A 19,576-nucleotide genomic window follows, 5' to 3' on the forward strand; every position below is an offset into this window, starting at 1 on the left:
CAATTGATCATGACCGAAATGTTGAGGGTATGTTACGTTGCGAGAGCAAGGAAGATGGGGATATTGTTGGTGGAGTGGTAAAGAGCTATGCGGCATGAGCCGGTATTCTTCCGTATGCGTCATCAACGTCGCAGAGGAAGGATGGTAGGTACGACAATTAGACGATTAATGGACACAATGGGCGCATGTGATCTAAGAACATGCAATATCACAGATGATGAGGGTCCAGAGGTTATGAGTGTGGTATAGCCGCGGGCCTGTTGTTTGCATTCTTCCCTTCCGCGCATCTCGCTTTGAAGCGTCATGATGCACGGGCCTATGGCCTTTTTGCTTCTCGGCTTCTATCTATATACAAGTTAAACAAGACTTGGGTTGTCAAAATAAAAACAGATAACATCAAACCCCCAAACGCCCTTCCATGCTCGGTCACCTCGATCAAAGACATTACAAAGTTACCGTAAAAGTACATGTCCTTCATTTATAGCTTCCTTCTTCGGTTCGTCAATCCGTATCCTAGTATCCACCATCATCTGGGGACTTTGTGACCATGGGTATCGTGATCAATGTCTTTTTCGATCAAGCCATCTTTGCTTTTTCTTCCTTTCCTCTATATTTGATTCCTTCTATCCGATGACATCAGCCTCTTGCTTAACGTCAGTATCCTCCCCCTTGATGAGCTCCTCGGGAGCACCATCATCCACGAACTTTCTCTCGCTCACATGCTCAGCCTCCTCGCCAGCAGTCCAGACCTTATCCTTGAAGCCTCCTTGCTGTCCGTCCTCATGCGCAAATGCACAATTGGGGTTGAGACACGGGTTGAACTTGCACTTTGTCTTGACATGTGTGAATTTACAGTCGGAGTTTGTGCAGCCAGCGCCATTACGGCAGAGAGGCATCGATGGGTGCTTGAAGGGGCACTGAGGGTTTTGGCAGTTGGGGAAGAACTTGCAGTCCTGCTCGCTTTGGTGTGCAAGACGAGCCGCCGGTGAGGGGTGTCGCGCAACACATTTTCGGTTCTTACAAGCAGCTCCGAAACTGCAATTGTCGTTGACATCGACGGATGTTCCGGGAGGGGCGGCAGGTGACTGATGAGCGAATTTGCAGTCCTTGTTGGTGCACCGCAAGTTGAACTTACATACGGTGTCTTCGGGATTAGGTGGCTCGCGTGGCTCTCCAGACATGCTAACATCATCACCCTCGCCCTCGCCGGCAGCAGCGTTGTTACCGCCCTGTCGATCATTGAAGCCCTTGCGGTAGTTACCTCTGCCAGGGTGTTGCGTACGGTCGAATAGGGACTTTCCACCACGACGCTGCTGTCCGAATCCGCCCTGGTGTCCGCCGTTGTTCATGAGTTGTTGTGATAGCTGGTACATCATCTGGTTTTGTTGTTCGAGAATGGCAACGAGCTCGGCAGAGTTCGGTTGACCGCCGGGCATCATCCACTGCTGTGGGCCACCGGCGGCCATACCGGCCAGACCAGCCTGGATATTGGCGCTGCGGTTGTTGTTGTTGTTTCGACCCATTCCACCTCGACCTGTTCTGGGGCCAGAGGGTGGTGTGCGGCCGTGGGTATTGATGCGTTCGCTTCCAGTCTGACCTCGAACACGGTGAAGTGCGGAATCGCCAGGTCGATCCATGGCTTTATTCATCTGCCCAAACATGCGCTTATCCCGTCCACCTCGCTGAGCGCCGTTTCGCATTGAGCGTGGGCCGGTAGGACTTGTAAAAGTTAGCAATCTTAGCTGGCAAAGAAGAAAAAAACAAGGCGACCTACGCATTTAGTTCTGAGACATCGCCTGCGTTCATGTCGGTATCCATCTCGCCTTCTGTTGCGGGATCTTGGTTTGCTCCGGGGCCTGCGTTGTTACCGCCATTGACCTGGGCGTTGATAGTGTCGATCTGCTCAAACAACCACTGAGAAAAGTCGCGAGTGCTAGGGTCGTCGGATCCGAGACCGAGTAGGTCTCCAGAGAGTTCTGCGGCAATCTGTTCTTGAGTTTTTCCATTGACGAGCATGAGGATAATGTACTCTGCTAGAGCGGAATCATCGGCACCGCCAGTTCCCCATCCGACTTCGACGAGCTTGGGTTGAATGGCAGCATTGAGAGCCTCCGCCAGGGGCGTGTTAAGGCTGACCTCGACAGGCATGGTGAAGCGTTGCGCAGTCGCGAAGGCGGTTTGAATGGGTGTTGAGGTAGTTTTGGGTGGCGGAATAATTCACCGCGAAGTGGGATTAGATAGATGTAAAGTTTCCAAACAGTCGAGGACGCGTTGTTAAGTAATAAAATGTACGAATATTAATGCGCGTCGCGTGAGCAAGAGACTGGTCGCAATTGAGCAAAGGATGTGTGTGATTAGTCGCCGAGTGCGTCGTGATTTGATGCTGTAGCGACGTCGTACGAATCAGCAATGGAGCAAGGTTTTGAGGTTGTTGAAGATAGAGATGGAGTTGGCAAAGGTCTGCCTAATAGAAGCAGAAGTCGTCAAGAACTGGGTCAGTGCGGTCACGTGATGGACCAGTCCGTCATTGTTTCTCTGTTCTTTCAAGGCAAGACCGACATAGTTGAAGTTTGTAACAAAGGTTAAAAACTGCGGTGCTAACTTTGTATGCTTGACAATGAAACCAAGTGCGATTCGAAATCAACAAAGACTGGATTGCAAATGTATTTTTGGTCACTACCTATCTACAAAAAGTAATACTGGGATACTTTGGGTGTACGTACTCTGTCACGGACCAGAAGCTTCTTCGGTGGCTAACAAAAGGATACAGATGTGATTAGTCATATTCATTGTTTGAGCATCAGTCACAATAAAGTAATTGAAATGATTTGAGTTTATCAAATGTGAGAACCCAAGTCAAAGAAGATTTGAATCACAAGTCATTTTCGCAAACTAAGGTTTCATACTGCCAGGCTATTGGGACACTGGGCACCAATTATTCCGTATCCTTACCCACCTTAGTAGGTATGTCGCTTCAGTGAAGCTAATTTGAGAAGCGACTCGAGCAAGCTCTTTGGGCTATACATTGATGTCAATGGAATGACGTTTCTTTGTAATAGTAGGCAGCTATCCGAGCTTGTTCCCCCACATACTTGACAGATGATGGTGTAGAATAAAGAAGAGGGGTTTGGGCAATTGATGATCCGTGTAAGTAGGTGCGTGTATGTAGATGTTGGCACCCTTCAGTGCTTAATGTTACATTTCTCCTCTTTCCAAAGTTGATCAATTACTTTGTTACAATTTTGAGGTTGTCTTGTTGATATCAGGTGAGCCCTCCAGGTCGGAACTCGTTAGAACAAGAGTTGGGCTAGGTGAGACATTCTCGCCACACACTGCTACCTCTTTTGCAGTAAAAGAGCTCGGGATCTACTGTACAACTGATATCCGCAGATATGAACTATAGATCATGCCATGTCAACCAACCAATCATGCAACCTCTACTCACTTGGCAACTGCGGTGCGAACACAATGTAACAATGAGCTTGTTGAGCTGCATGAAGCCAGCCTCGCTCCATCGAGAATGTCGAATTTCCAGTGCAGACCACTAACCTATGAGAGCTGCTTCACCTGACTGGTGCTGACGGGCTGGACGGCTGGGGCTGTACCACCAAGTCAGGCGGTAGCTGCCCGCTCTGCCGCTTATTGTAGGCGCCTATTTGCATCTCAACAGTAATACACTGTCTGTAGGTACGGGCCTATGGGATCATTTTTCAGCCCCTTCTGTTGCAAATATAGTAGCAATTGGACATGCTGTACCAGATCCTTCTGAAAGACTAAGATTACATTCTTACAGGGCAGATTTGAAAGGTGCCGTAGGTGGGTAGCTGCCGAAGATTAACGGGAGCTCGGCTGAGGCTGTGACGCCTCTTTTTGATGATCTCACTTAGCCAACCTCGTCTGAAACATCCTTCAATTAATAGGTGGGCTGTCATCCTTGTTTCTTTGCACCAGCAGCATAACAAAAGTTCATATATAAACCCAGAAAACATCTACAAATTGCAGCAGGTGGTACGTACTCTGGTACTGTTATTAGGTTGGCACCTAGTATCAGTGAAGTGCGGTGTAACGTAACGTTGCGGTTCAAGGTTGTCTGCACTTCGCGGCCTGTACCCTGAGGAAAACGGTTGCCAGCATCAAATTATTGGCCGTATTATATCGAAAACAAAGCCGAAAATATCATTGAATCAGCCTCCTCCCTCTTCTCTCTTCTCCTCACCCTACCCACTCAGCAATCAGCAAGCTCCTCAAGGATCAGCCACACCACAAGGCGGAGCTGGAGGATCATCGCCGGTCTTATTAAACGGGGCCTGGCACTTTGGACACTGTTGTCTCTTCCTTAAAGACTAGCCTGCCTCTCACTCAACTTCCATCCATCATCTCATATCATCTCATATCGTCTCATATCATCCCTCGGCGCAATGTGGTCCAAGGCTATCCTGGCCGTTGCCGCCTTCGCCCTCACCCCTGCCAATGCTATATGGCCAGTGCCAAAGAAGATCTCTACTGGAGACAAGGCCCTCTTCATCGATCAAACGATTGATATCACCTATAATGGAGACTTTGTATGCTGGACTTTCCCCGGTTCTGATTCCAATTCTGGTGCTTGTAACCACACCGCGCAGCTCAATACTGAAACTTTGCTTCACAAACAGATTCCCTACACTTACAACTACCAACCCGATGCTGGCTCCAAGTTCACCAGCAAGCAAATCGTCCAAGCCGGCGTCTCTCGTGCCCTCCAGGGCGTCTTCCAGGACAACTTTGTCCCATGGATGCTCCGTGAACGCGACTCCGATTTTGAACCTGACCTGCAAAAGAAACAATGGGTAAAGTCGCTAAAGATTACCCAGACCGAGGAGGATGACGAAAGCACCTTCAAGCCTCTCAATGGCGAGGTTGACGAGTCGTACTCCCTTTCGCTTTCTGAAAAGGGCGAGGCTTCCATTAAGGCCAAGTCCTCTACAGGTGTCCTGCACGGACTTGAGACCTTTGTCCAACTTTTCTTCAAGCACAGCTCTGGCACTTCCTGGTACACACCACACGCGCCTGTCTCGATCCAGGACGAGCCAGAGTACCCTCACCGAGGTATTCTTCTCGACGTAGCCCGTAGCTTTTTTGAAGTCAAGCACATCAAGCGCACGATCGATGCCATGTCGTGGAGCAAGCTGAATCGTCTTCACCTTCACATCACTGACTCGCAGTCCTGGCCTCTCGAGATCCCAGCCCTGCCCAAGTTGGCCGAAAAGGGCGCGTACCGCAAAGGATTGACCTATTCTCCCGAGGACCTTGCTGGTATATATGAGTATGGTATCCATCGTGGAGTCGAGGTCATTATGGAGATTGACATGCCCGGTCATATTGGTGTCGTTGAGCTTGCTTACAAGGATCTCATTGTCGCGTACAATGAGAAGCCTTATCAATGGTGGTGCAAGGAGCCACCCTGTGGTGCGTTCCGCATGAACAGCTCTGATGTTTATGACTTTCTCGACACTCTCTTCGATGACCTCTTCCCTCGTATTTCCAAGTACAGCCCTTACTTCCATCTCGGTGGAGACGAGCTCAACCACAACGATTCCAGACTTGATCCTGATGTGCGCTCCAACAAGACTGAGGTTCTGGCGCCTCTTTTGCAAAAATTTGTCGATTACACTCACGGCAAGGTTCGAGATGCTGGCATGACTCCGTTCGTCTGGGAGGAGATGATTACCGAGTGGAACATGACTCTGGGCAAAGACGTTGTGGTCCAGTCCTGGCTCGGTGGGGGTGCTATCAAGACCCTGGCCGAGGCAGGTCACAAAGTAATCGATAGCGATTACAACTTTTGGGTGCGTTGTCAACAAAATAGCTAAGCGCAAGACTTTACTGACTGGTAACAAACAGTACCTTGACTGTGGTCGTGGGCAGTGGCTCAACTTTGACAACGGCAATGCCTTTCAAACATACTACCCCTTCAACGACTGGTGCGGTCCTACCAAGAGCTGGCGGCTCATCTACTCACACGACCCTCGGGCCGGTCTGTCTGAGGAGGCGGCCAAACGCGTGCTTGGTGGTGAGGCGGCCGTATGGACTGAGACTATTGACAGTGTCAACCTCGACACCATCGTGTGGCCCCGCGCTGCTGTAATGGGAGAAGTTCTCTGGTCAGGTCGAACTGACGCTTCTGGCCAGAACAGATCACAGTATGATGCTGCGCCGCGACTGGCGGAGATGCGCGAGCGTATGGTGGCTCGGGGTGTGAGTGCTTCGCCGGTTCAGATGCCATTCTGTACACAGGGCAATGCCACTGAGTGTGCGCAAGTCGATGGATGATAATTTTGACGTGTGGTATATCCGTACTTATTACGAATTACTTTGTACATAGTTTGTTCTCAGCCTTTTGAACAGAGAATCTTTTTCCATCTTTCACATTACGCAGTACCACTCATTCCTCTTAACTGAAAACGGAGATGGGGATTGCGGGGCCGGATTCTCGGTGCCAGGAGCGGCTCCGTGGTCAGGCCGGCCCCGATGTGACGTCGCAAACCAACCCAGGTCAAGACAAGCATGCGGAGCAAGTCATTCATCCGAACAATGTGTGCCGTTCAATACTCAAGTTAATCATCGGGGTGCCGCGGACCCCGGATAGGTGGTATCGTGCTACATCTGGATTCTCGAGACGTCTCATCAAGCTGTCGATCAGTACTATGCCGCTACGACCTCGGCATGTGAAGAATCTGGGGATGAAGAGGGGAATAAATGATTGGTTCAACAAATACAACTAACCATCTGACATGGATAGTCTACAGCACGCACAAGGTAGTTAGTTGGAGCGACTTGAAGAAGGCTCACCTTTCTGACTGTCGAGGAGGGTCTGTGGACATTTGTACTTACAGGTCGAGTTTCCGAATCGGGTATCCTAATCGTTGACTGCTAAACTGAGTCGATCCTCGCCAATCCTCGCCAACCCCCGCCAGTGTTTTGACCTCAAAGGGGCTTTCCCCCCTCCGATCTGATAGGTCATTCAGCAACTCGAGAGGTCAATGAGAGTTTTAGCCTGTGAAAGAAGTCAACCATGGCTTTTACCAGCTCGAACTTTGCTTGGGGTGGCTTGTGAAACTATTCACAACTTGAAGATTATCCCATCGTCTGCAGTCTTCAATTCACCAAAATGATGTAATGCACCAAGATGGAAAAGCGAACAAGTAAAATCGAAGGCTCTGCATACATGAAACATCAACTATGGAGTGCCCCGCCGTATCATGCAGAGGACGAAAAAAACCTTCTTCCCACCTACCGGTAGCCACAACAGGTACAACAGAGTCATGCATATACGGACAGTCAAGCGGTATAATCACACTCCATCACGCTGTCCTAGTTTCTGGGCACACCTCGGAAAAGAACTCAGAGAATTGTCCTATGCCGCTTAGGGGAAGAGTTTCGGGAGTGACGTTTTGTTCTTGTTCTTCTTGACCTTCATTGAGGGCGGAGACGGAGACCCTGTTATCCAGGACATGTCCGTTCCCAGAATGTCCTAACAGGAGGGGAAGGTAGATGTATAGTTGACTCATGATACGACGAGTGACTGTAGTATTTATAACCTTTTGGCTCCCAGAACTAAATGCAACACTCGAGGCGGGCCCAGTAGACTAGGTACTTATGCTCTTGACGTCCGTGGGTTCATAGCGCTACCCACTTGATCTACCAACTACCTAGAACCCCCTGATTCTGGTTCATCTCATATCAAATCCATCTGTTAAACTATTTACAAGGGTCTCTCTCCTACAAACCCATTGGAAACTCTCGTCAATATGGGCGTTGTGGAGGCTCTCTTGGAGCAAGTCACTCTCAAAACCACACTCGTAATCCTCTTCGTCTCATACTGCATCTACTCTATCATCTGTCGTATCGATGAGCACCGACGAATCAGGCGTCTTGGTCACTATGGACCACATATGAAAACATATGCTCCTTGGGGTAAGTTCATCTCCCTATGTCTCAAGCTCCCTTGAATACTCATTCAACTCTCTAGGACTCGGCATTGTCGCGAGGTTCGTCGTATCTACAGTCAAACACCAGAACCTGGCAACCTGGCGTGATGATATGTTTGGTGCTGAGAATTCATGGACCGTCGAGACTCGACTCCTGGGAGTTCGTACCATATTCACCGCCGACCCAGCCAACCTCAAGGCTATTTTGGCTACACAGTTCGTTGACTATGGTAAGGGAAAGCCTTTCCATGCGGAATGGAAGGACTTTCTTGGCGATAGCATCTTCACTACTGATGGAGCTCCATGGCATGCTAGTCGCCAGCTCATCAGGCCTCAGTTCACTCGAGACCGTGTGAGTGACTTACACTGCTTCGAGGCTCATATGCAGACGCTGTTCAAGGCTATCGCCAACAGAGGGCCCCTTCACGGGGAAGATCAGCCTGTTCCTACTGAGGGTCTAGATGGTAAAGTTCTCGATATTAGTGATTTATTCTTCCGCTATACTCTCGATGTCGCCACTGAATTCCTCCTGGGATGGGATGTCAAGTCTCTGACGTGAGTACAAGATCTTACTGCACTTACACCATGGATGACTGACACATGTAACACCAGCACACCGAGGCAAGAGTTTGCGGAAGCCTTCAATGACGTCCAGCGCATCCAGAACATCGTCGCTCGCACTGGAAAACTCCGCCACATCATACCCAGATACAAGTTCTGGAAAGGCCTCAAAACCGTGAACCACTTTATCAACTTTTACATCGAGCGAGCGTTGCGTCTAAGCCCAGAAGAACTGAACTCGAAAACAAAAGATGATCACAGCTACACCTTTCTCCACGCCCTCGCCGGTTTTACACGTGATCGTAAGGTCCTGCGTGATCAGATCATCGCCGTCCTTCTCGCAGGGAGGGATACCACTGCTGCGACTCTCTCATGGACCCTCTATGAGCTCGGAAGGTATCCTAATGCTGTCAAGAGACTACGGTCTGAGATCCTCTCGACGCTTGGCTCCGAGCGAACGCCTACATATGATGATCTTAAAAGTATGAGCTACCTCAAGGCTGTTCTGAACGAGACGCTTCGACTATACCCAGCTGTGCCATTCAACGTTCGTCTTGCTCTCAAGGATACAACTCTCCCTCGGGGAGGTGGTCCAGATGGCTCCGAGCCACTCCCCGTTCTGAAGGACTCGCCCGTCGGGTATTCGACTCTGGTTATGCAGCGACGTTCAGATTTATATCCTCCTATCAGTGACACGTTCGCTGACCCTCAGATCTTCAGCCCTGAGAGATGGGCGCACTGGCATCCCAAACCACATGATTACATCCCCTTTAACGCCGGGCCCAGAATTTGTATTGGTCAACAGTTTGCATTGACCGAGATGAGTTATGTTCTTTGCCGCCTTTTCCAGAAGTATGAACGTGTAGAGAGTCGGATGAAGGATATTGATGGTGGAGAGCCTCTCCTTAAAGCAGATATTGTTCTTTCACCTGGTCAGGGAGTTAATGTTGCTTTTTGGGAAGCTAAGAAGTAACTAGACAATAGTTCATGGTCTGATTATGATGAGTTTATGATGAGCTTCTGATATTTTATATACAACGGATGCTGCAGTCTCGTGGTGTCTTATGTTGGCTCTGGAATAACTGACGCCAATGTCCTTCTCTCGCACTTTGCGTAATACCAAACTTACTGCATGCTCGTCATTCCAAGTTATATCTATCTCTCCAAGCACTTTACTTTCGTCCAAAGCTATCCCTAACAGCTTTTCCAAACCTCTCAATAGCCTTGTTCATATTCTCAGGTGTAGCAGATGCGTACGTCGCCCTAAAGAACAGTCCTGGTGGTGCCTTGTCCTTTTCAGTCAAGAACCACGAGCCTCTAGCGATTAGCACGCCATTCTCAATGCATAAGTTGAAGATTTCCTCTTCTATATCGACGATACTTCGCTTTCCTGCGTCGGGATGCTTTGTATAATCAATATTGATCCACATCTAATATAACGTTGGTCAGTAAAACGGACAGATGCATGATTGTAAATTGCTTGAGGGATACTCACAAACATGCCAGCTACGGGAGGCGTCCAGCTGGCGAGATCACTTGGTAGATGATCTTCGCATGCGGCCAGGAGAGCATCTCGCTTCTTGGTATACTCCAGCCGCAAGTTCATCAACCATCTCAAGTATCCCTCATGTCCCCACGTCTCGTCGAGCAACTTATACAGAATGACCTGTGAGAAGCCACTTGGGCCTTGACTCGCAACTTCAGCGTGTCGAATGTATCTCTCTACGATCTGCTCCGATGCAGTGATCCATCCTAGACGAGATCCTGGGACAAGCACTTTTGAGAACGAGTCCATGCGCATAACTCGACCATCAACATCTATGCTCAGAAGCGAAGGAATGAGTGATGAGACAAATTCATCTACCGTCTTTGGTGGCGGAACATCGGGTTGGTTGCGGCCTGTGTAGGGTTGCATCTGGAGGAAGTAATACGGCTCGTCTTCGATGATGTATATATCGTGCTTCTGTGCCACGGCGTAAATCGCCTTGCGTCTTTCGGTCCCTTGCGTTGCACCTGTGGGGTTCTGGCCTGAGGGGACGGTGTATAGCAGATGAGGTTTTCGGGAGCCTCGCTCTTTAGCATCCCAGTTCGACAGAAGCTCATCCATAGCCTCTGGAATCAGGCCCTGCTCGTCAATGGAAACACCAAAGGCCTTGATGCCAAGAGGTCCAACGGTTTCCAAGGCGGTTGAGAAGCTAAAGTCTTCGGTGAGTACAGAATCACCACGGTCCTTATCACAGAACATCCGTAGTGCCTCTTCTAGTGCTCCGGTACTTCCAATAGTTTGACAAACTTTCCAGTCTGCATAAGGGGGTTTGTACACAATCTCAGTGTGCTCCGTCAGGTATCTCATCATCTGAGGGGACCCTGTAGCTTGTCCGTAGTTGCAGGCGATGGACAAATCATAAGTACCCCCACGGTCTCTAACGTCGTATTTTCCAATTGTGACGGTTTGGCCTGATTCTTCCGTGTCCTTCTCTGAGAATTTGGGAGCCACTGGGACCTTGAAGCCGAGCTCGGCGAAGGGGAAGACTTCGCTGGATGGTAAGCCGCCCCCTAGGGAGATGAGACCGGGCTTCTTCATATGGCGAGCTGCTTGTTTAAGTGTACATGGCTCTCTTACTTTGCTCTCATGACTGAGATGGTCTGCGAAATGATGTAAGTTATATGTTTTATTTTCATTTTCCAATCTTGGGGCAAAGCATACTATCCCATCGCTTAGACTTGGGCAGCCCTGTCGTCTGTGTGAGGATTGTAAGTTTCATGTTGCAAGATCGCTCAACCTCCGAAACTCACCGGGCCTTTGAACATATCACTATCAGAAGCGGCAGCAACTCCAGCGACCAGCTTTCCGGCCTTGAGTCGTCTCTCTTTTACCGCATCGATAGCTGAAAGCTTCTGGGAGGTGTCATAGTGTGCTGGACGAGCAGCCGGGGCAGCTTCAGTGCTTGACAGATGTTTCGAACTGCTATGAATCGTACGGCTGTGTTTGATCAATGATCTAAGCCTGGCTGTTCTTACAGCTGAAAGCATTGTGTTAAGATGGGAGTTGAGTATGATATACGTGTTATTCCGAGGTTGATTATGATGTTAGGAGGGTAGGTGTGGAGTTTTGGTAGAAGTGTTTGAGAACGAAGAAATATACTATAAGGATTATAAGAGGGACCAAAGACACGGTATCACTAGATAAACAACAAATTATCGTCTTAATAATCTCTTGACTCTTCGGACCCGGGCAATATGCACCAAACTATCGCCGGTGCCGGACAGATAGATAGTGAACCGCCCGCTCTTAGCCGGCTGTATCCCGGATACCCTACACCGAAGCCCCGGATTCTGAGCGGGGTTCGTGTCATGAGCATCTCACAAAGCCCAATTTCTTTCAGTGTATTGAAGTATCTATTACGTACGATTGGTTTGATTGTCTGTTTGTGCTAAGCAGCGCGTGACTCGAAAGAGAAGCGGTGACCAATTGTTGGTAGATGTCATGTCAAACTATCGCTACGACACCGGCACTTGACCACGCCCTTCGCTCTGTCACTTGCGCCCCAGCAGTCCAACTTAGCTAGCCCATGTCATCCCTAGCGTGCATATCTCCCGCTTTCAAGACCCAAGATGGAAAGCGATAAGAATAAGACTCCGCATACTGGGTCACAAAGAACTGGTTGAGGAACCAATTACAAGGTGTAGAACAAGACCAACGTATTGGCCATCCTAGGACCACAATGTTTCCAAGCGATACGGCAGCTCATTGTAACCGTCATGTCGCCCAAAAGAGCTTATGGAAGTTGTAAGCCCATACACCTAATGATTCATAGCATCCGCCAATCAAGTGACTTGTGTTAAACATGAGAAAGATGAAAGAAACTGTACATGATGGCGACTCGGACCCTATAACTCCTCAAGACCTGGGCAGTTAACATCATCCCATACAACGGTTTCCCATATTCAAATACTGCTTACCCATTCTAGGCTGGATATGAAGGCACGCCACACTTGCGAGCATCGACATGCATGTTGCCCACGATACATGTACCAACATGATATAGTCGAGACTTGCCCCGGTGCACTTTCCTAACAGGATACCCAGGGACACACATATTGAAACAGTCAAAGGTAAATTCTGGTCTCGAAAACGTTGTCGACGGAGGAACGACGCAACCGAGCAGCCGTATATGATACAAGCTGTGAGCACTTGCCACGGAGATATCTGGACTAAAGGCTGGGTATGCGTTGTTGGCGGCCATGTCTGGCACCATCCAAAACGTCAGTTCCTGTCTATCGAAAGCAGTATGGGCGGTATTTTCAAAGTCTCAAAGTCTCGCGGCTGGAACAAGACCCTGAGCATAGTTGCGTACTCGATTTGACTCACCGTACTTGATAAATTGGTGGTTGAGTGCACCTGGTGTGCAAATTTCGACACAACCCAAGCACTTCCGCTTGCTGGCAGCAGTTCGAATAAGTTGCCACTGAGTTGTATGAGCGACACACGGCGACTAGATATCCTTTCCGACGACTGAAAAAACTCCCTTGGATGAATTGACATGAGTTCGACGGTCTTTGCGACCTGTTCCGTTTCGCGTATGGGAGGATAGTAGAAGTGAGCAAGACGACTTGCTCATACTCCCCCCAGCATGGAACTGTTGGGCCAGCATAGGCTTATAAGTGTTGTCGACCAATTCAACGTGAAAAAGGGTATGCCTTGTTGCGAAAGTCAGCAGCACAAGCAGGCCTCAATAACTGGCAACTGGAAGTCTTTAGCCCTGCAACTATGCAAAATGGCAATATTGATCATGCTAAGAACATTGTTATGCGGTAAAACCAACAAGGCTGGAAGCCTGGCACTCACGCTTTTTCGATCGTGAGGCTTACCATGGCCATGTGAATGCGTTCCTGCCCAACGAACAGACCAACCGATATCTTGGGTCGAAACGGTTGCAAGGCATGCTCGGTGTTATCACAAAGATCTGAACCAATCATTTCAGCCTCATGGTTCGCCCGCTCACCACTCAATTTGAAGTCAACCTCATCGCCTTGTACGTGGGCCATCTCGATAGGTCCTCGTTGTGTTGGACTGCAACCGCAAGGGAATGTTGTAGTGTAATTTTCAACGACGATGTCGCACCCCATGTTCTGTTATGTCAGATAAACAACCAATCATTCATCTATAGCACAATTAAGGCAACAGGGCGGTTTTCCGTTTGATTGACTGAAATGCCCGCCTCGTCCGTTGATTGATTCGTCTTGACAAGAGGATTCGGAAGTTCTCGTTAGCCTCGGACGTTGAATTGGGCATCGATGATTATAAGAACCTCAAGAACGGTCGGTATGTCTGTCCAGTGCCACATTGTCCGTCACGCCTGATCTGCCGTTGGTTTCAACAAAGAGTTATCTGATAATTCTTGCCAACAGTTTCAATCTTTCTTGTTTCGCCTATTCCGGGTTGTTTATCGCCATGGAGAACACACGCTCGGCAGCAGACACTTCTGCATGGCAGATTAAAGATCACCTCTTGGCCATTCTGCCCGCTGGGGTGCTCTTCGGTGCCACTGTCGCTATGAGGCTACCGCAGCACCCTCACCTTGATGTCGTGTAAGCAAGCACGAACTTACCATGACCTACTCACCTGACATAGTTCAGAATTATATCTTTGTTGGCCGTGTCTGGACTGGTTACTGTCTTGGTACATGCATCGGCCTTCCAACAGTAGGCGCTTCGTGCTACGGATTGGAAGTAGAAGCTGACAACTGCGTCATAGAGCACGTCTTGGTCGCGTTGCGATCTTGGTTGCTCTTGGTTGCGCCATCTCTCGAACACGGTTTTTCGCCGAAACCCCAACATCGCTGAACGACTTACCAACAATACTCCGGGAATACATTTTCTTAATGGGAGTGGTCGTGTTTGTGGTAGCTATGATGGCACCTAGCGCAGATGAACCCAGACAACCGTCTGATAGCATCATTAATGAAGAAAGGATGCTTGTACCGGAGCCGCGAAATACGCGTTGCAAGCCAGGCACGAAACAATCATGGGACATAGCCTCTTCCATAAGCCACTTGGATCTTCTCTCCAACCTAGGTTCGCTGGACCTCAAATTTATGCCAGGACCCAAATCCCACTACTCGGACCTTTCAGGAAGCGGAGAGTCTGCGGTCACGCTCTCCTCTGGTCTCATACGTGACCCGAGTAAGCTTATGGAAATCATCCAATGGGTCAAGGCTGCAGCTCCGCCATCATTCGGAAGAAAAGGAGATTCAACATCAACCGAAAACGTGCTGCACGAGGTTTCAGTCTAGTGACTAGAACTCGATATCTGCGTAACAGTGGAAGTATGCCCGGATGATAATTTCGCAGGAAAAGCGTAATCAGTATGCCGTATGGGGCACATCTATTTGCTTTAAGAACAGGAGACAGCCCTTGTCAGGATGAATCAAGGACCACTCCAGGACACAGCCATTGGCTTTCGACACTTTCTCCGGAGACGTTTCTCATCGATTTGTAAAGTGGGAGTTGATTTTGCTGGTTTTGATGCACTGCTTACAACTGTAACTGCGACTGCGCATGGCCATTGATCCGCATAAAAATAAACTGGCGGTAGGCAGATCACAACAGAATGCGCCTATGATCAGTTATGGCGCACATTGTATTTCTCTTTCTTTCCTTTTCAGTCATTGTTACTTGGTTTGTTTGTTCGAAAGGGAGATGGCGGTATCTATCGGGGCGATGCAGAAGACGGTAGACATGGGAAAGAAAGTACGCGGCGTGAATAATATAAGATGGGTAATAGGATTGTGATTTGGGCTGTTGATTGATATACAATGGAAGGTGAAAGTTAGGTACCTAAATAAATGGATGTGTTGCTGTGCTGCAATGTGCCTGAATTCACTGCAAGGGTGCCCGGGAGTGGCAGGTTTACAGGAGTGGTAAGGGAATGCTCGGATGCCAGAAGGAGCAAGTAGCCTTAGGTAAGCTCAGGAACCGCCAATGAGCCTCTACCATGACAACATCCCTAGGAGCTCACCTGCGACACTGCGACAACCACATCACCTTTAATATTCTCGCCCTACAATCATCGCCAGAACCCAATGGGCTGATGAGCCAGTTCTCGAGTTGGATAACGCCCAGGGACATGTTTGGGTTTCTGCTACAGCGACATCTTTCCCATTGAAGTGCCGGGCCTTCAAAAGCATCGCGCATCCACATACACAGCTACAGCTACCCTTAGCTTCTCAGCTAAGCTGTCGCAATGTATTGGCCCATTGGAACACCACGTATCCATGCTACGAGCAGCAGTCGATCTTCAGCCTTCAAGTTTTTCGTCTCCCACGATGGACTCACGAGTCCCTCCGATTCTAGCCTGACCCCTTCGCCTGGTCCCTCGAGTTCCTCCCAGCCCCGCGGCCCCCTCGATGCCCTCGACTCTCCACCACTGCCGACACCAATAACTCCAGGAATTCGACCTGTCGAACATGATGATTTCCCAGCAAGTCAACCTCCACAAGTGTCAGATAACACCGAACCCGGAGGTATTCCTATAAAAGACCCAATACTGGCGTTGCGAGTTTCGCGGACCGGCAACTTATTTGCTGCTATCACGACAACTTCGATAACAGTCTGGCAGACCAAGGTGAGGCTTTCAAGGCATTTGGATATAACCTCGTTCCATACTGACGTATATAGCCCGCTGTAATCTTGGCCGTGGTAATTCGATCGGATTACTCCCTACAGACATATGGCAAGAATGTCGACCTTTTGTTAAGACCCGATGCCGCCATTCTCGTCATACACACCGACCAGGGTTATCTCATCACTTACTCCCTAGCCACCGATTCGGATTCGCGTGTATACAAACCTCACTTCGCAAACTACAGCAATGTTCAGCGACGCAGGCAGAGTCTCATCGGAAGCCTTACCGGACTACCCCCTGATCAAATCTTATGGGGCGCCGGCGAAGGACCCGGGGTTCGTGACCTGAGTGTACGTTTCAGAATGGTTATCAAGGTTGACGCCGGTATCGAAAGTGCCCTTGCCCTCGACGACGAGCTTATGGTGTCGACAAGAAAGCCTGCTGCGGTCCAGTGCATTCGCTGGACTCCAGACAGTACAGGCTCGCAGACAAGAACCGAGATAATCAGCCGTATGGGATGGGTAGAGAAGAAGGCGACCATCGTCCAGATGACACACGATCGCCCTATGAATCTTTTGACATGGATTACAAGAAGCGGGCGAGCATATGCGGTTCAGCGATATAATCACCGAGCAGAGACGAGCCAGGCCGACGATCCCGATGCGAAGCGTCTGTTCAAAGGCCACTGTTTTCACATACCCCAAGGCGAAAATGACCGTGCTATTACGGCCGTTATAAACGCACGGTTCTCGCTTATTGCTGTTGGTTGCTGTGACGGCACTGTACAGGTTTACTCCGTTCGTGACTACGCTGGCAACATTCCTCATTCGCACACTCACCAAGTCCCTGTTTCAACTGCGTCTTCAGGGGCCTTTACAACCCTAAGTTATTCGCCTGATGGCTATTGCCTTTTCGCGGGTTTCGAAAAGGGCTGGTCGACCTGGAGCATGTTTGGCAAGCTTGGCAGCCATAGTTTTGGATCGGAGGAAACAACGTCGCGCGCGAATGGAGAGGAGTGGTTATCTGGGATAGCCGGAGCTACCTGGGTGGGTGGCGGATCCGAGATCCTGATGACCGCGCGCAAACATGAAGCAGTATGGTCTCTCGAGATGGCCAAGAATGCTGTTACTGGATGTTACAATGATGCAAACGTCTTCCGGACAGTGCTGCAGACACCTTCAAGTGTGATGGTCTACAGAGGCTATGACGTTCCTGACCTTACCAGCATTTCGGCAGAACCGTTCCTATGGCACACAGCAAAAATGCCACCGACATACCTCTTAAACCAGTGGCCGATACGACAGACCGTTATCTCTCCAGATGGCCGCTATGTTGCTGTAGCAGGTCGTCGTGGACTCGCCCATTATAGTGTGAACAGTGGTCGTTGGAAAACATTTGCCAGCGAGTCCATGGAGAACGAATTCCAAGTAAGAGGAGGCATGTGCTGGCATCAGCATATTCTTGTTGCTGCGGTAGAGGCAAACAGGAAATTCGAGCTACGGCTATTTTCTCGCGAGACGGCACTTGATCCTGCTCAAATCCTGCATACGCAGACAATCCCAGCTCCTGTGGTGCTGGTCACTACTTCTGGCGAGGACTCGCTTCTTGTTTACACTTATGAAAACTTGCTATACCACTTTATTTTTACACCCCATGGAGGTTCTATACGACTCATCCAAGTGGGCCAGATCGCGTTCCACGGTATTGTCAGATCTCCGGCCCGAGTTCGAGGTTTGAGTTGGATACTGCCCGATACGCAGTTGACAGACGGTGATCCATCCCAGGATGTTGCTGTTGCTTCGGTAATCTTTCTTGTCGACGGCAAGCTTGTACTACTGCGACCGTCGTTAAACGACGATGGCCAACTCAAATACGATATGCGTGTTATTGCACAAAACGTGGAGTATCACGCCAGCGTCAGAGACCAACCATTGCGAAACGCAAATAGGCAATTGGAAGACAATCCGCTACGGAACGGGCCGCCAGCCCTGAAAGATTCTCTGTGGGTGTTTGATGGAATGGAGCTCAAGGCTTGGCCAGACATCAGTGAAGTACTCGATGCGACTGGAGAAAACGGTAAAGAGTCGCCATCTCCGGTGTCTATTCCTGTGGACTTCTACCCCCTTTCCATCCTGCTGGAAAAGGGAATCATTTTAGGAGTCGAGTCTGATCTTGTCCAACGTCGCGATGTGAACTTTTCGTATTTTCATTTCGCCATCAGAGTAAGTTTCAAGGAGCATGTTGATGATTCGATAGCTAATTATAAACAGACGCATCTAATACTTCCGGATCTATTACGATTTTACCTAATGCAAAGCAGATCAGTTGAGGCGTCAAACTTAGCTCATCAGTACAAAGAACTGGAGTATTTTGCTCACGGACTCGAAATATTATTACATCGTGTGTTGGACGAAGAGGTCGATACGTCCCCAAAGCCTGTTGACGCCGTGCTACCTCGTGTACTGTCCCTTCTATCCTCGTTCAAGGAGTATCTAGATATTGTGCTACAATGCACACGCAAGACCGAGGTTCGGCAATGGAAGACGTTGTTCGCCTATCTTCCGCAGGCCCAAGAACTATTCGAGGAGTCTCTGCAGAGAGGGTCACTGAAGACCGCGGGAGGGTATCTTATTATATTGCACACGCTGGACGAATTGGGTTCGTCGACCGAACAGTCGGTGCGATTGCTGTCTCGTGCAATGCGAGAAGGCGATTGGGAACTATGCAAAGAACTTGCACGTTTCCTGGCGGCCATGGATGAAACGGGTGAAACGTTACAAGAAGCCATGAGAATGGTGGAGGTGGCACTCAAACAAGATTCAGGGCAAGATGGTGTAGGGAGTCGACTTCAGATTCCATCGTCGCGAACAACGAATGGGGGAAGCGGACTGACGAGTGGCGATGAGGACGGCACATCCGAGTCAGAGAGACGTTCTGGAAGCGAGGGAGGTAGTGTCGCTTCGACGATTATCGCCACTTAGATGATAACGGGACGTTTTGTGTATACGGGGACTATGTTTAGCAGCCACAGGAGTTGATACTGGGAATTGTTTATGGTGGTATTACTGGGATTAGCTTTGCTGTATTGTTCGAAATGAGGATACGGCCTAAAATCATCTGACGGGTATTGCAGAAATAGAGCAAATAGATGAATGAGATCCTTTGAATATGTTCTTGCTAATAAATGCGATAAAAGACACTTGAAAAAGGAGGTAGCCTTTTCGATTACTTACAACGTATCATGTTCACAATTGACTTTGAGTACTATAGTTCCAGAATACTATTGTACCTATAGGTACCTAGGTACGTTTTGAAGGTAGGGGCCATTTCAAAAGCGGATAGATAGTACCTGGATAATGAACAGTTCAGACGACAAAAACCTTGGTATTTTTTGAGTGACTACGGCGATTTCATCTAGGTA

General features: G+C 49.1%; 7 protein-coding genes across 7 annotated transcripts; 4 read left to right on the forward strand and 3 right to left on the reverse strand.

Moving 5' to 3' along the window:
• Window positions 1-623: 623 nt before the first annotated feature.
• Window positions 624-2,148, reverse strand: FGSG_01282 (uncharacterized protein; the record flags this gene model as incomplete). Its single annotated transcript, XM_011318761.1, has 2 exons — window positions 624-1,719; window positions 1,775-2,148. The coding sequence occupies 2 exons, from the start codon at window positions 2,146-2,148 to the stop codon at window positions 624-626; spliced, it is 1,470 nt and encodes a 489-aa protein (XP_011317063.1).
• Window positions 2,149-4,418: 2,270 nt separating this feature from the next.
• On the forward strand, window positions 4,419-6,309 carry FGSG_01283 (uncharacterized protein; the record flags this gene model as incomplete). Its single annotated transcript, XM_011318762.1, has 3 exons — window positions 4,419-4,562; window positions 4,653-5,825; window positions 5,881-6,309. 3 exons carry the CDS (start codon window positions 4,419-4,421, stop codon window positions 6,307-6,309), a joined length of 1,746 nt encoding a protein of 581 aa, XP_011317064.1.
• A 1,478-nt stretch (window positions 6,310-7,787) lies between these two features.
• FGSG_01284 (uncharacterized protein) lies at window positions 7,788-9,501 on the forward strand (the record flags this gene model as incomplete). Its single annotated transcript, XM_011318763.1, has 3 exons — window positions 7,788-7,953; window positions 8,009-8,522; window positions 8,580-9,501. 3 exons carry the CDS (start codon window positions 7,788-7,790, stop codon window positions 9,499-9,501), a joined length of 1,602 nt encoding a protein of 533 aa, XP_011317065.1.
• Window positions 9,502-9,700: 199 nt separating this feature from the next.
• Window positions 9,701-11,561, reverse strand: FGSG_01285 (uncharacterized protein; the record flags this gene model as incomplete). Its single annotated transcript, XM_011318764.1, has 4 exons — window positions 9,701-9,958; window positions 10,024-11,174; window positions 11,236-11,269; window positions 11,325-11,561. 4 exons carry the CDS (start codon window positions 11,559-11,561, stop codon window positions 9,701-9,703), a joined length of 1,680 nt encoding a protein of 559 aa, XP_011317066.1.
• A 935-nt stretch (window positions 11,562-12,496) lies between these two features.
• FGSG_11924 (uncharacterized protein) lies at window positions 12,497-13,577 on the reverse strand (the record flags this gene model as incomplete). Its single annotated transcript, XM_011318765.1, has 3 exons — window positions 12,497-12,802; window positions 12,901-13,095; window positions 13,401-13,577. The coding sequence occupies 3 exons, from the start codon at window positions 13,575-13,577 to the stop codon at window positions 12,497-12,499; spliced, it is 678 nt and encodes a 225-aa protein (XP_011317067.1).
• A 406-nt stretch (window positions 13,578-13,983) lies between these two features.
• On the forward strand, window positions 13,984-14,824 carry FGSG_01286 (uncharacterized protein; the record flags this gene model as incomplete). The annotated part of the gene is made up of 2 exons (XM_011318766.1): window positions 13,984-14,120; window positions 14,287-14,824. 2 exons carry the CDS (start codon window positions 13,984-13,986, stop codon window positions 14,822-14,824), a joined length of 675 nt encoding a protein of 224 aa, XP_011317068.1.
• Window positions 14,825-15,774: 950 nt separating this feature from the next.
• On the forward strand, window positions 15,775-19,136 carry FGSG_01287 (uncharacterized protein; the record flags this gene model as incomplete). Its single annotated transcript, XM_011318767.1, has 3 exons — window positions 15,775-16,155; window positions 16,209-18,377; window positions 18,426-19,136. The coding sequence occupies 3 exons, from the start codon at window positions 15,775-15,777 to the stop codon at window positions 19,134-19,136; spliced, it is 3,261 nt and encodes a 1,086-aa protein (XP_011317069.1).
• Window positions 19,137-19,576: the final 440 nt, after the last annotated feature.

Source organism: Fusarium graminearum, chromosome 1 (assembly GCF_000240135.3).
Source record: "Fusarium graminearum PH-1 chromosome 1, whole genome shotgun sequence".
NCBI classification, from domain to species: domain Eukaryota; kingdom Fungi; phylum Ascomycota; class Sordariomycetes; order Hypocreales; family Nectriaceae; genus Fusarium; species Fusarium graminearum.